General features: G+C 38.1%; 1 protein-coding gene across 1 annotated transcript in view; it reads left to right on the top strand.

Annotated features, from left to right (window-relative positions):
- The window catches only part of cacng2a (calcium channel, voltage-dependent, gamma subunit 2a), a 56,668-nt gene continuing 43,080 nt past the window's right edge, over nt 1–13,588 (top strand). The window contains exon 1 of the mRNA XM_044101475.1: nt 1–1,479. Within this exon, the coding sequence (XP_043957410.1) occupies nt 1,254–1,479 (226 nt within the window). The 5' untranslated portion in view covers nt 1–1,253. The remainder of the gene's footprint in view (nt 1,480–13,588) is intronic.

Below are 13,588 nucleotides of genomic sequence, written 5' to 3'. Positions count from 1 at the left end.
TTTTCTCTTCCTTCCTCCTCTCTTCCTGCAAAAGCGAGCAAACCCGCATCCATCCGTGAGCGCAAAGGAAGAGGAGAGGAAGAAGAGGAGGAGGAACCAGAGGAAGAGGAGGGGGAGCATTGCAACGTTCATCCGAGCTCCTTTTTTCTTTTTTCTTCTTCTTCTTCCCAATACATGGCGCAAGGGCTACTACACAAGCGGGACTGTCCTGGGTGTGATCCCGCCGCGGTGAATTTGGATACTGGAGCAGCGGCGGCTTCATCAGCAGCAGCAGCATCATCTTCCTCCTCCTCCTCCTCCATCGGCGCCCACTCTGACTCCCCGTCCTCCTGGCTCTTCTGTCGGCTTTATGTCGAGTGATGGTCGGCTTGCCTTGCCGGATGCGCCCCGCTCTCTCCGGATCGTCGACGGCCGAGCCTCCTCTGACCGCAGACCCCCATTTTCGGCGGAAACCTGCCCAGAGCTCTAAGGCTCCATATGGAAACTGGAGACCAAAATTTTAGAAAAAAGGAAAATCTGAGCGGTTAATTATTATTTATTTATTTATAATTTTTATTATTTCCCCCCTCCCTCCCTCCATTCTTATTATTTCTGGTATTTTCTGTTTTCCTGGCCTGCCGATGAATTAATTCATCACTGATTTCCTCATTTCCATCGTGTTGATTTGAGAGATTGTTCCTGGGAAGAGGACTTGAATTGTTTACTCTCTGCTGTTAAAACGAAAGAAATGCCTTCCGTCATTCATTTATGACCCTTAACCGACTAACAAACCCTCTAGAATATAATAATTATTAGTAATATTAGCTAACAGTGAAGTGATATTGAACTGTAGGCTGATCTCATGTGAATCCCGCTCCAGCAGGTTTGTTTTGAGCCTCTTCAGGCTTTAACTCATCTCTGTAACTCCGTGTTTTTATCCACATTTGCAGCTTTTCTCGCTGCAACTGGGGGGGCTACCTCTGCAGCTACAGGCCGAGTCATTTTCCGCTTCCTGTTAGAGGAAAAAGTGAAACCCACAGCAGAGGAAGAGACTCTCCTGCCTCTTCCTCTCCATAAACTCTAAATTTAGTCGTTTATTTTTTCTCTTTTGGAGGTCCTCACCCAACGCAACCATAAGGTTCCTACCGCATCCTCCTCCTCCTTCCTCCCTCTCCTTCCGCTCGAGTCTAGCCCGTTTTTTCGGCTTGGTTTGGTCCCGCAAATTTTCAAATATTTACTTCCTGTACATCAAGAGGAAAGGGGGTCCCCCTTTCATGGAATGCGGAAACATGGGTCTGTTCGACCGCGGAGTCCAGATGCTGCTGACCACGGTGGGCGCCTTCGCGGCCTTCAGCCTCATGACCATCGCGGTCGGCACGGACTACTGGCTGTACTCCCGCGGCGTCTGCAGGACCAAGTCGATGAGCGAGAACGAGACGAGCAAGAAGAACGAGGAGGTGATGACCCACTCGGGCCTGTGGAGGACCTGCTGCCTGGAAGGTAGGAAGTCAGAGAACCTCAAACTTTTCCGCTCCTGGAGCTTCCGGGATGTTCGCGCAACTGGTAGTTTAACTTCTGCAGCGTTTCAGTCGATGCAGAAACAACATCGCGAAATGCAAAGTCTGAGCAAATATTAGCTTCTACTGCTGGTTTGGTTTTCTTTTATTGTTGATGGCGATTTTTTTTGGATTTCAGATTTAGTGTTTGCTTGTATTCATGATGGTTTTCCAGACACATTCTGGCGATTTATAGCACAATCAAGTTAAAACTACAGTATTTACCAAGTACATTTGATGTAGTTTTGTAGTTTCTGTGTTTGAAATAAGATCATATTAACTTTTCAGCAAGATATAAGAGCTCAACTCCTTAATCTTGATTTAAAAAGTACTAGTTCACCAGCAGGTTGGGAGAAATGTCTTATGAGATAAATAATCTCCCGGAGGAGCTAATATTGGTTTTAATATCAAGATTAAAGAGTTATTGACTTAAAGCTGCTTTATCTTGTAAAAAGTTCAGTTTGTCTTATTTCAAGTGAAATATAAACTAGATAAAAATGTTCAGTTCTGTTACTTTATTCTGATTTGCTCTTTTTTTGTTGATGTGTTGCTTTTTTCAGACTTGTTTTGTTTTAGTTTGTATTTATGAATGTATGATGTGTTTTCCAGACACATGGTGCCTTTTTATAGTACAATCAACTACACTGCAAAAACACCAAACTTTACCAAGTAGCTTTTATCTCTGGAGTAAAAATCTTAGTTCACTTGAAATGAGACAAACCTAACCTAGAAGAAACATTTCAACAAGATAAAGAAGTTTGTTTTCACAAAATAAATCCTTAGTATCGATGAAGAAGTTTTAGTTCCAGTGGCTAAATATTTCACTTGTAAAAAACTTTATCTCCATGTTATGAGTGAAATGATCTGCCATTGAATCAAGAACTTTTTCATCAATATAGACTTAAAACAAACTTGTATTTCTTGTTGAAATGTTGTCTGTAAGTTAGTTTTGTCTTGTTTCAAGTGAACTAAGATATTTGATCTAGAAACTAAACCAAAAATACTTGGTAAAATTTTATCTTCTTGTGTTGAAGATGCATCTGTTGTGAAATGTAAATATTGATCATAACAAGCAGGAGGTTAAGAAGAATATTACTGTCGATAACTTTACAGCAACATTCTGTAAAGTTACACAAATCTAAGACAGAAATCTTAGTTTTTTGTCTTTTAATGAAACAATCCAGAAAAGAACAATTTCATTTTGAGGATTCAGAGGATTTTTATCTGTAAGAAGAGAGAAAAACTCACTTTAATCTTTACCAGGAACTATCAGCCTGGCCGGTAGCTTCCTGTGCAGCTCGATTTAAATCCCACTTCCTGTTCAGTCTGGGATTTCTCCCATTCACTGGGATTCCCTCCGATAGATTCTCTACAATCAGGGAACAAAAGAAGTTTGCTGATCAAATGACGTTAATTTTTCGGCGCTATTTTTATTTGTAGTTTTAGAAACAAACTAATTTGTTCAGTCAGAGTTGGAAACAAACTTTTAACACAACAGCTTTGTGCTTAAATATTATTCTATCAGCCAAATCAAATCAGGTTTGATCTGCCAAATTACATCAATATGAAATGATGTCAGATGTAATATTTTACCATTTTGTTAAATGATAGTTTAAATCCTTTAAGGATTTGACCCCAAATGAAAATGAGTTTAAAGTTTTTGATCCAAAGAGTCAATTTTCCCCTCAGTTCAGTGAAATAAAAATATTCTGATCTTTTGGGAATAAAAGAAAACCGTACTTTAAATGTTAGTTGGTTTAATATCATAATTATTGCAGACAAATTAAGAGCTGATTCAAAAAGATATAAATATGACCCTAATATAACAATTATGTTATTAAATGTTATCTTAGCGATCAAATCAAAGCAGTTTTTATCTGCATTAAATCAGTGATATTTAATTTTTAGTGTTTCATTGAATGCAGAAACACTTATAAAATATTTATTTATATTTTATCAGTTAGTTTATGGGTAAATGTATCTCTAAATTCTGCTGAAATCGACCCTTTAAGAACATTCATAATCCTGATTTGGTTCAAAGTGAAAATAAGTTTCTGATTAAAACATTTATTGATGTTTCCAAAGTTCATCTAAGAGGAAAAACAACTCAGACTCAGGAAAACATGAAGTGATAAAAACTTTCTTAACTGAGCATTTAACAACCAAATCTGACAAAGAAAAGTTATTTATTTATTTATTAGTGTGAAACTAAACATAAATGTTTGTGGATCAACGAAGCAAAACTTTGCATTTAGGAAGTTAATTCTGAGACTAAATATGTGAGTTTAAAATCTTCTGTAGGTTGTTGAAAGAAATATTAATTGTTAAAATGCATTTTTTTTTTTTTATTTAAAACACTTGACTTGTAAAAATCCCAGCTTGTAGATTCATTTCAGATTTTTTTAATCTCAGCTGTGAAACAATTCAGTGGATTATTAAAGTGATCTGAAACCGTGAATTTAGCCAGATTAAATAGGAAAATATGGATTAATTTCATAATGATTTATTGTGTAATATTCCCTATATTCTAACTCTAATGAAGAAAAGCTGCAGGTGAAGCTGCTGTGACTCAGGATGGGTTAATTTATTCCAAAAACATTAAATATTACCAAATATTTCTGGTTTCTGGAGCAAATATATTAATACACTTTAAATAAGACAAAACAAACTCACAAGTAACTTTTAAGACAGATACAGGAGTCAATAATTCCTTAATATTAATGAAAAAGTTTGAGTTCAACATCTTTCTCACATTATAAATGAACTAATCTACCAGTGGAACTAGAACCTTTTCATCAATATTAAGGATTTATTTAGTCAAAACAAGCTCCTGTATCGTGATGAAAAGTTATTTGTAAGTTTGTTTTGTCTTATTTTAAGTATCTTAAGAAATTCGCTGTAGAAACCAGACAGAAATACTTGGTCAGATTTTGTGTTTTTGCGTCTGGAGCTAAACGTCGTGTTACTGTAGCGGTGCAGCGACGCTCTGCTGGTCGTTTGGAGCTGACCTGCTGACAGCCATGATGACAGCAGCAGTAGCTGTCATGTGACCTCTGACCTGTGTCCAGCCTCGCCTCCTGAGCTCAGGTTTCCAGACGACCTCTAGGGTCGCCCTGTCAGACGGGGGAGACGTGTTTCCTGTCATGACTCTGGAGGGAGGAGACAAACTTAACCTTGTGAGGCTGCAGAGTTTCAGGCCTGCAGGAAAAGATTTTTTTTTTCTTTAGTTTGTGCTGAAACGATTAATCTGATTAATCACTAACTGAAATAATCATTGACTAATTTAATATTTGATTAATCATTAACTGGATTATACAAATCCAAAACAGGCTGTTTGCAGAAGCTGTGCTTGATTTAACCATAAAGTTCTGCAAATTGGAATTATGAAAATTAATTTGCACTCAAATTTTTCAATAAAATGTTTTTGCATTATGATTAGGTTGTTTTTCAGCCGTATCATAATTGGTATATTTCACAAAACTGCAAGAGAAACACTTTTTTTCACATCACAGGAGTCACATGAAGAGGATGTTACTACTGGCAGAAATGTCAAAGAAGACGTAGACAGGAAGTAGCAGGATCATGATGTTGTGTGAACAATGTGTGATTTTAATTGCATTTCTTATTCAATGGAAATTGTGAAAATGTATATTTTCAACCTTAGCAGAATATCAACAATGTCTTTAATGGAAACGCATCTAATGTCACATGCTTACATTTTGCACTTAAGGCCAAAAAAAACTTTGTTTACCCAAAACTCCACAAGTTTTAGTTTCACCTGGTTCAAATTCTTTCAATAAAACTATTTTCTATTAAGCACCTTTTGCATCCAACTGTTAATCGGTTAATCCAAAATATAATCAATAAATTTGTCCTGCGCTTTATTAAATCAAGCAGAAACAGCTGAGCTTTGTGTTCTTGAAGTATTTTTTAAGCTACAGATGAGTTCTTTTCTACAAATGATAGTTTTTACTAAAGGAGTGTTATTTTCTTTTTTAACATATTTTAACATATTTCTAAAATGTCGTAGATGTAAAGTTGAGATATGCTAATTTTTAATCTGATTAATTGATTAATTGTGAATCTTTAGTTGCAGTCCTACCATTGTTTTTGTTTAATTTATTTTTGACCACAAGCCGCTGTGATGATGCAACATTATGTTTTTGGGTTTTTTCTGGAGCGGATTAAACATCATGGAGCTTAATGAAAGTTGTCAGCTGACGTTTAAGTTTTGCAAACCTGGGTTATAAATTCCAATCGATCGCGTCGCTGTGGGCTGTAGTGCAAACCTGCTGTTTCAAAAACAAACAGCACCATGCTCTCAATTTACCCATTGAGGTTCTGTTCTGGTCAGAGTGGTACCAGTTAGCTAAAAGAGTCAAAGCTAACGAGACGCACCAATCAGGTTTTCACCAGCTTCTAATTTTATTTCTAAGGATTAGAGCAGGTAAATTTAACAAACAAAGATCCTAAAAGGAAGAAAAACACGTTGCAGACAGTTTGATTAACGTTGTAGTTCTGAACCCAACATGAAGAGATTATAGCGTTATGGCTGACTTTCATCACTTTCATCATGATTGGAGCAGCAACACGACTCTAAACAGCAACACGACTCATTTTTGGTCTAGTTTATATCACAAATATCTTACTTGAATTAATACAAAACTAGCTTAGCAGCATCTTTTCAGCAAGATATAGCCGCTTGCTAAAAGTCAATAATCCTTAATATTGATGAAAAAGTGCGAGCAGTAAGTGAATTAATCTGCTAATGCAACTAGAACTAGACTAAATATTCTGTTACGTTTATATTTCAAAACAGAACCGCATTAAACGTATTTTACATCCTATCCTGCTTCGGACTCTGTCGGGATAATTTCTCTTTCCGGTTCGTTTCTGTATCACTGGTTTTCGCTAAATGATGACCAGTGGCGCCCTCTGCTGGATGGCGGCTGAACTACAACACTGAAAAAAAGATCTGGTGGATTTTATTAGTTAATTCACTGGAACTATTTTAATATAATCAGAGTTGTGTAGTTACTAGCTCCATTTACTTGAGTAACTTTTGGAAAAAATTAACTTTTGTGTATTTTTTGCTCTTACTTGAGTACATTTCTGGATTTTTTTACCCACTGAATGAAAATCAAACATGTTTTAACCAAATATTCACCAGACAAACACCTGCAGTTTTTAAGGTTTTATAAGTTTTTTATTGAAAGAAACTTATTCAGGAACATTTTCTTTTATCCTATTTTGTTACTTTTTGTTGCTTATATAAATTATTGTCATTTTGGTTCTTAAAATATCAAAATTTCCACTTAAATGTATATTTTGGTTCATCTTATTATGTAATTTTTAAATAGTAAATGATTGATAATCTGATCAATATGTGCTACTCTCATAGTAGAGTACTGTACAAACCTCTGAATCTAATAAAAAATCAAAAATAAACATTAATTACACCTGATAACCTTCTTTACGTATCAGAAACCAAACTGTTCTCCCACTTTGCTTCAGTTGTGAGACAATGCAGTTGTTATTGTGTTACTGTCCTCGCCGGATTAATCACAGCTGGACTGTAATTGCAGCAGCGACCGGCCTTCATCCAGGCCAAGTCGTTATTTAACCAGCAAAACAAACAAGCCAGAGTCAGGATGACATCAAAACGCTTCACACTTTCAGCTCGCTGTGTTTCTGTGGCACTGCTTCTGCATCGGCACAATCGAGCTCTTCCTTCGAACTGAGCGTGCATTTAGGCAGGAAATTAACCCAGATTTGTCATTTGTGATTCACGGATGATGTTCAGCCCTGAAGGAGGAATGGGAGTGGAAAATCAGAGGCGCTGCGTTCACTTACCGGGGTCAGATTCATTTTAATTCTCATTCAAATGACTTCCTGTGCAGGAAATTGGGTCTTAAAAAGCAAGTCGGTCTGATTAAAGGTAGTTTAAGCTCCTTATGTTAGAGAAATGCGTTGAAACAGCTGGAGAAACGCAGGCGACTTGCTGCAAACTCTGCTGTATTTCACTCACATCAGGTTGAATATTTCAGATGGTAATTATGTTTCAGTTTGCAGCTGAGAGCCTGGATGGTGAGTTTCCATCTGTCCAGACACCATGTGTGGAGATTTCTTATTTTAATAGATTGTTTTATCTTTTTTCTTCTAATAAAGAAATGACTAAAGACAGAAACATTTTCAAAAAGTGGCTTTTATTTAAATCATAGTTTATGAGTTGAAAAAAGATGAAACTTTACTAGAGGAACGTCTTAAAATGATGAGAAAATGTTTAGTTTGTATTAGTTCTCATTAAATTACCACTTTATTCTCCAAATACGATTCATGCTGTTATTTTAATTTTATTATTTCCATTACATTGTTACATGACTTTATGTTGGTATTACTACAACTGAATTATTGTACGGTAATATAAAATATGTTGTCGTTTGTTTACTTCAATTCAAAGTCCAAATAAACAGAAGCTGTAAAAGTTGATTGTCAAACAAGATGGCGGCTTTGGGCGTTCTGACCAAGGAGAGCATCTGTAGAGAAAAAAAATCAACATTTTCCAAAATTAACAAAGTAAATAAATAAATAAATAACTGATGAAGTCAATAAATCACCAAATCCTTAAACTGCAGTGAGTTTTTATGACGAGTGTCCAGATTGAGGCTGAACGGTTAAAACAATGAATAAATGTGAATGAAATAAATGAACCACATACAGAAATACTGGAGCATTTACTGTATTAATTTACAACAACTTTATTCTGATAATATCATTACTTTTTTTCTTAATCCTCCATAATAGAGAGAGTTGGATAATAAATAGTTACATTTACTCAACTACATCTATTTGAGTTACCCATCCATCCATCCATCCATCCATCCATCCATCCATCCATCCATCCATCCATCCATCCATCCATCCATCCATCCATCCATCCATCCATCCATCCATCCATCCATCCATCCATCCATCCATCCATCCATCCATCCATCCATCCATCCATCCATTTTCTGTTCACCCTTTGTCCCTAATGGGGTCAGGAGGGTTGCTGGTTCCCATCCCCAGCTACGTTCTGGGCGAGAGGCGGGTCACCCTGGACAGGTCACCAGTCTGTCGCAGGGCATATTTGAGTTACTTTTTTGACAAAGTAAAATACTTTTAGAAGTAATTTTATTATGAAATATTTCTACTCTTACTTGAGTAAAATCTTTAGATTTTCTACCCACTAATGAAAAACAAACATGTTTTAACTAAACATTCACCAGACTCACACCTGCAGTTTCTGTTAAAATTTCATGAGTTTTTTTTTAAAGAAACTGATTTGGAAACATTTTACTTTGTGTCATTTTGTTATTTTTTTGTTACTTAAATGAATTATTATCATTTCCATCCATAAAATACCAAAATTTTCCCTTAAACTTATATTTTGGTCCATCTGATGATGTCATTTTTAAATATTAAATGACTGATAATTAGAGTTGACTTTTTATTAAATACTTTTTTACTTCAGTAATTAATTTCTTGATGGCTACTTTCTGCTTTTACCAATATCAAATCAAAATCAAACTTTATTTGTAGAGCACATTTCAGCATTAAGGCATTTCAAAGTGCTTTACATTAAATCAAACACAAAAATACAATGCAACATAGAATCAACAATAAAAACAACATCAAGTCAGATTCCGTCAATAATCCTGCAATTGATTACGTTTCAAATAAAACTCTAAACAAGTGGGTTTTTAGTTGAGATTTAAAGGAAGTCAGTGTTTCAGCTGTTTTACAGTTTTCTGGAAGTTTGTTCAAGATTTGTGGTGCATAGATGCTGAATGCTGCTTCTCCTCATTTGGTTCTGGTTGTGGGGATGCAGAGCAGAACCAGAACCAGAACCTGAGAGGTTCTGGAGGGTTGATACAACAGCAGCAGATCTTTAATGTATTGTGGTGCTAAACTGTTCAGTGATTTATAAACTAACAACAGTATTTTAAAGTCTATATGTTGAAGTGTCGTCTCTCTCAGTGTTTGGATATTCTGCCTGCCTCTGGTTGGAGCCGTGTGTGTGTGTAGGTATGTGTGTGTGTAGGTATGTGTGTGTGTGTAGGTATGTGCGTGTGTGTGTGTGTGTGTGTAGGTATGTGTGTGTGTGTGTGTGTAGGTAGGTGTGTAGGTGTGTGTGTGTGTGTGTGTGTGCAGATTCAGCTGGTGAGGCAGTACATACATGTGTGTTTCTGGTGAATTGGCCCCTGGGGGCCGTTGCTATGAGACGTCCCGCCTGCTTCCTCCCCCACCTGCGCCAGGTGTGGCTGCGCTGCTAAGCGGAGGCATTTGTCTTCATTACAGCCCTCAGGATGTCTGCAGCGGCGGAGGCTTTGGAGGAAAACGTTGGTCTTCATGATGAAGGAGGGCCACCGCTGACGGCTCACAGTTTTTACATTTTTAATGAGGAAAAGTTTCCACAACAGCGTGTTGTTCTCAACGCATCCGAATTACAAACAGCTTCCAGCAAACAGAGAGAGAGAGAGATGGATGGTGGTAATATTTTCTAATTTTTTTGACCCGACCACAGCATGGCTCCCACACATTTTACATCTGAAGGAAGGAAGGAAAGGAGGGAGGAAAGACCAGATCATTTCTCTCTTCTTCCTCTCACTGAATGCTAACAGTTAATAATTAGAATCACAGTTTAATAGTTTGCGGATCTTAGAGGTTTGTTGAGGTTCATTGTGGCTCTTTGCTGCTCTTTGCAGCGTCCCGCGGCTCCTGTCAGTCACTTTGGTCGTCCCGCATCACAACGTCATGCATGCGGGCGCAACACCGTAATGCTCATTCACGCATCAGAAAAGCCCAGTGGGAGTGTGTTGTGTGTGTGTGTGTGTGTGCGTGTGTGTGTATGTGTGTGTGTGTGTGTGTGAACGGCGGGAGCGTCTGGGTGCTATGAAAACAGATAAGAGCAGGATTAGCCTCTCAGCCCAATCAGATAAGGATTACCCAGCTGGACCTCGCCATCCCGGTCAATGTCCGTCTCTAGAGTGGCATTACGCCGCATTATGACACCAAATCACCAAACATCCAGATTACAGCTAACAGTTGGGGGCAAAGCCGAGAGAAAACAACCTGAAGGCCAGCTGTTGGAGGTGAAAGTGTCTCCTGCCTCTTCGTTGGTCTGATAGCAGCCTGAGTGAAGAGATCGAGCTCCGTTACGCCACGCTGTCAGTCCGCCTGCAGCCGGCGATGGATGGCGGTCATTTTGACCTCGCCTCCACCGCAGCGCCGCGCTGAATGCACACGGCCTCTACCGAACATGACGCCTGATTGCGCTCAGCTCTGCCGCCTCCATCAGCCACTAACCCCAAACTACTGATCAGCCAGCAGAGAACTGAGACCCTGAGGATCAGAGAAGAACTTCAGGCTCCGTCTGCTGTATTGGACCTTATCAGAGTTTACAAAAACACCAAATTTTACCCAGAACTACTTTATTCTGCAAATAGTTTGGTACATCTGATATAAAACAAAAATAACTTATACGTAACTTTTCAGCAAGTTACAGGAGCGTATATTTAAAGGCAATAATCCCTTAATATTGATGAAAAAGTAACAGTTCAACAACAGATTATTTCACTGACAACATGGGAAAAATGTTTTGCTTTGAGTGAAATAATCTGCCAAGGCAACTAGTAATTTTTCATCAATATTAAGGAGTTATTGACTTTAAGTGTTTGGTCTACTGAGATATTTACACTAGAAACTGGAAGCAAAACAACGTGGAAATGTTTTTTAACCAAAACTCCACCAAGTACAATTATTGTAAATTAACTTAATTTGCCCAAATCTAATAAAATCTGCCCATAAAGAACTGCAGCTGACTAAATCCAAACTGTAATTCTGGTCACAGTCAGAAAAATAAAAAAAGGAGTTGTTATTAAAACAATAAAAATCCCTGGTAGCAGTCCAGCCTGTGGCTCTGGGCAGCTGGCAGCAGGATGTTTCTGCAGCTGCTGTTAAAAACTCAGCATGTGATGAAATCTGAGCCAAAACCGATGAAGATCTGCTAATGCAACACAGATATGGTTCATTTCCATCAATTATTCACAGGAAAAACATTTCCTGGAGATTAAACGACCTTTTAAAAACTCTGAAGGCCGAGAGAAAAATGTTGTTGTATTTGTGTAGATATGATGAAGAGCGACGGATTTCATTTGACAAGTTCTGATTTTAGTGCAACAGATGGAAATATTTATCCAGATTTACTGGCAAAAAATAAATGGATGGATGGATGGATGGATGGATGGATGGATGGATGGATGGATGGATGGATGGATGATGGATGGATGGATGGATGGATGGATGGATGGATGGATGATGGATGGATGGATGGATGGATGGATGGATGGATGGATGGATGGATGGATGGATGGATGGATGGATGGATGATGGATGGATGGATGGATGGATGGATGGATGGATGGATGGATGGATGGATGGATGTTCTCAGGTTTCTGGTTCTAAAGTGTCATTTTCGTCATGATCTGATCCATCACAGCAGAGCAGACATTATTATGAGGCCATCTTGTAAATTAGCGTTGGTTGGTAAGTTCAGCCTCTCATTGGCTGTGAGCAGAGCCAATCAGAAGCTGACTGGGCTGATTGGCTCTGCTGGCAGCCAATCAGAGGCTGGATGAGCAGCAGAGGACTGTGATGGCGCTGTAATTGGTTTAGTGTATGATTAATGTCTCTGATCGAAGGGAGAGAGGAGGAGGTAAATAAACCCGACTGTAAACACACGATCCACAATATCGGAGATTAAAAACTAAAACCTGATGCTTTGATGACATCACTGTACAGATTCAACTTTGATGCCGGCGGAGCGGCGTGTGTATCCTGTTATGTTTTTAGCTGCAGCTGGTGCTGTTGGGTGGGGTTTATCTTTATCCTGTGTGACCAGAGAACAAATCAATACGAAACATACCCAGGGCCAATATTTGTGTAAGCATGCAGTGGGGCGCCACAACTCACCAGAGCATGACAGGAAGCTGGGCGCGCTGAACCCTGCGGCTCAGAGACGGCGGCTCCTTCCAGAGCTTCATCAGCCATGCTAGGGGAATGTGGAGAAATAAACTTTCAAAGGGGGCCTACTACAAAAAATTCACGATTTACACGTCTTTGTGCTTCTAAAAACATCCCAAGAGCGGCATTTTGGCAAGATGATATGTTTTACATTAAGATCATGTTTATTGTTAGACTGCAAAAAACTCGTCTTACCAAGTATTTTTTCAAGTTTCTAGTGCAAATATTTGTGTTCGCTTGAAATAGGAAAACTTTGACGACCTATTACCACCATTGTAGTTTAAAAAAAAGTAAATTTCCAAGATAAAATTCAAAACTTTCGAGATTTTCAGGAAAAAATGTGTGAATTTCTGATTTTCTGTTAGTCCACTTTGGACATTGCTGGGACAAATCCAAGTTTCTGAGTTTTTTCTTGCAAATTTTAAACTTTTGGAACTCAGAAATTTTCTTGTTTTTTCTAGAACTTTTCTGAAATTTACCTGCTTGCTGTTGATGACTAGCTAGCAAGCTTTAGCTGTTAAGTTCTCAGTATGATACACTAAATCTTAAATATATGCCTGATATATAAGAGAAAAAGGCACTCAGTGCTTTACTACTAATTGTCAACAGCTAATAAAGTCAGGAAAAAGTTTTAATTTAGAGAAAAACAGCAAGGGAGAGGGAAGTAGCCCAGTTATGCTAGCTTGACTATGATAACGTAACATGTAGATGTGATGTGGAATTTGATGTTTTTTGGTTTAATTTTCTTTTCTTAAAAGTCGACCTACACACCAAATTTGACAGAGCACCAGTAAAGCAGGTGTTTAGATTAGCTAATTAGCCACGACGGTGTTAGCTTAGCTAATAGCAACGATAGCTGATCTAACACAGCCAAACATCAAGACTGAAAACATAAACTGTAACAGACTAAATGTTATGTTATCTGTGTGGGAAATGTTTGAGTGTGTTTTTGGTGTTGAATCCTGAAACATGAAGTGGCGTGGTTGTCA

Source organism: Gambusia affinis, linkage group LG19 (assembly GCF_019740435.1).
Source record: "Gambusia affinis linkage group LG19, SWU_Gaff_1.0, whole genome shotgun sequence".
NCBI classification, from domain to species: Eukaryota; Metazoa; Chordata; class Actinopteri; order Cyprinodontiformes; family Poeciliidae; genus Gambusia; species Gambusia affinis.
This window is presented reverse-complemented; position numbering and strand designations above follow the sequence as displayed.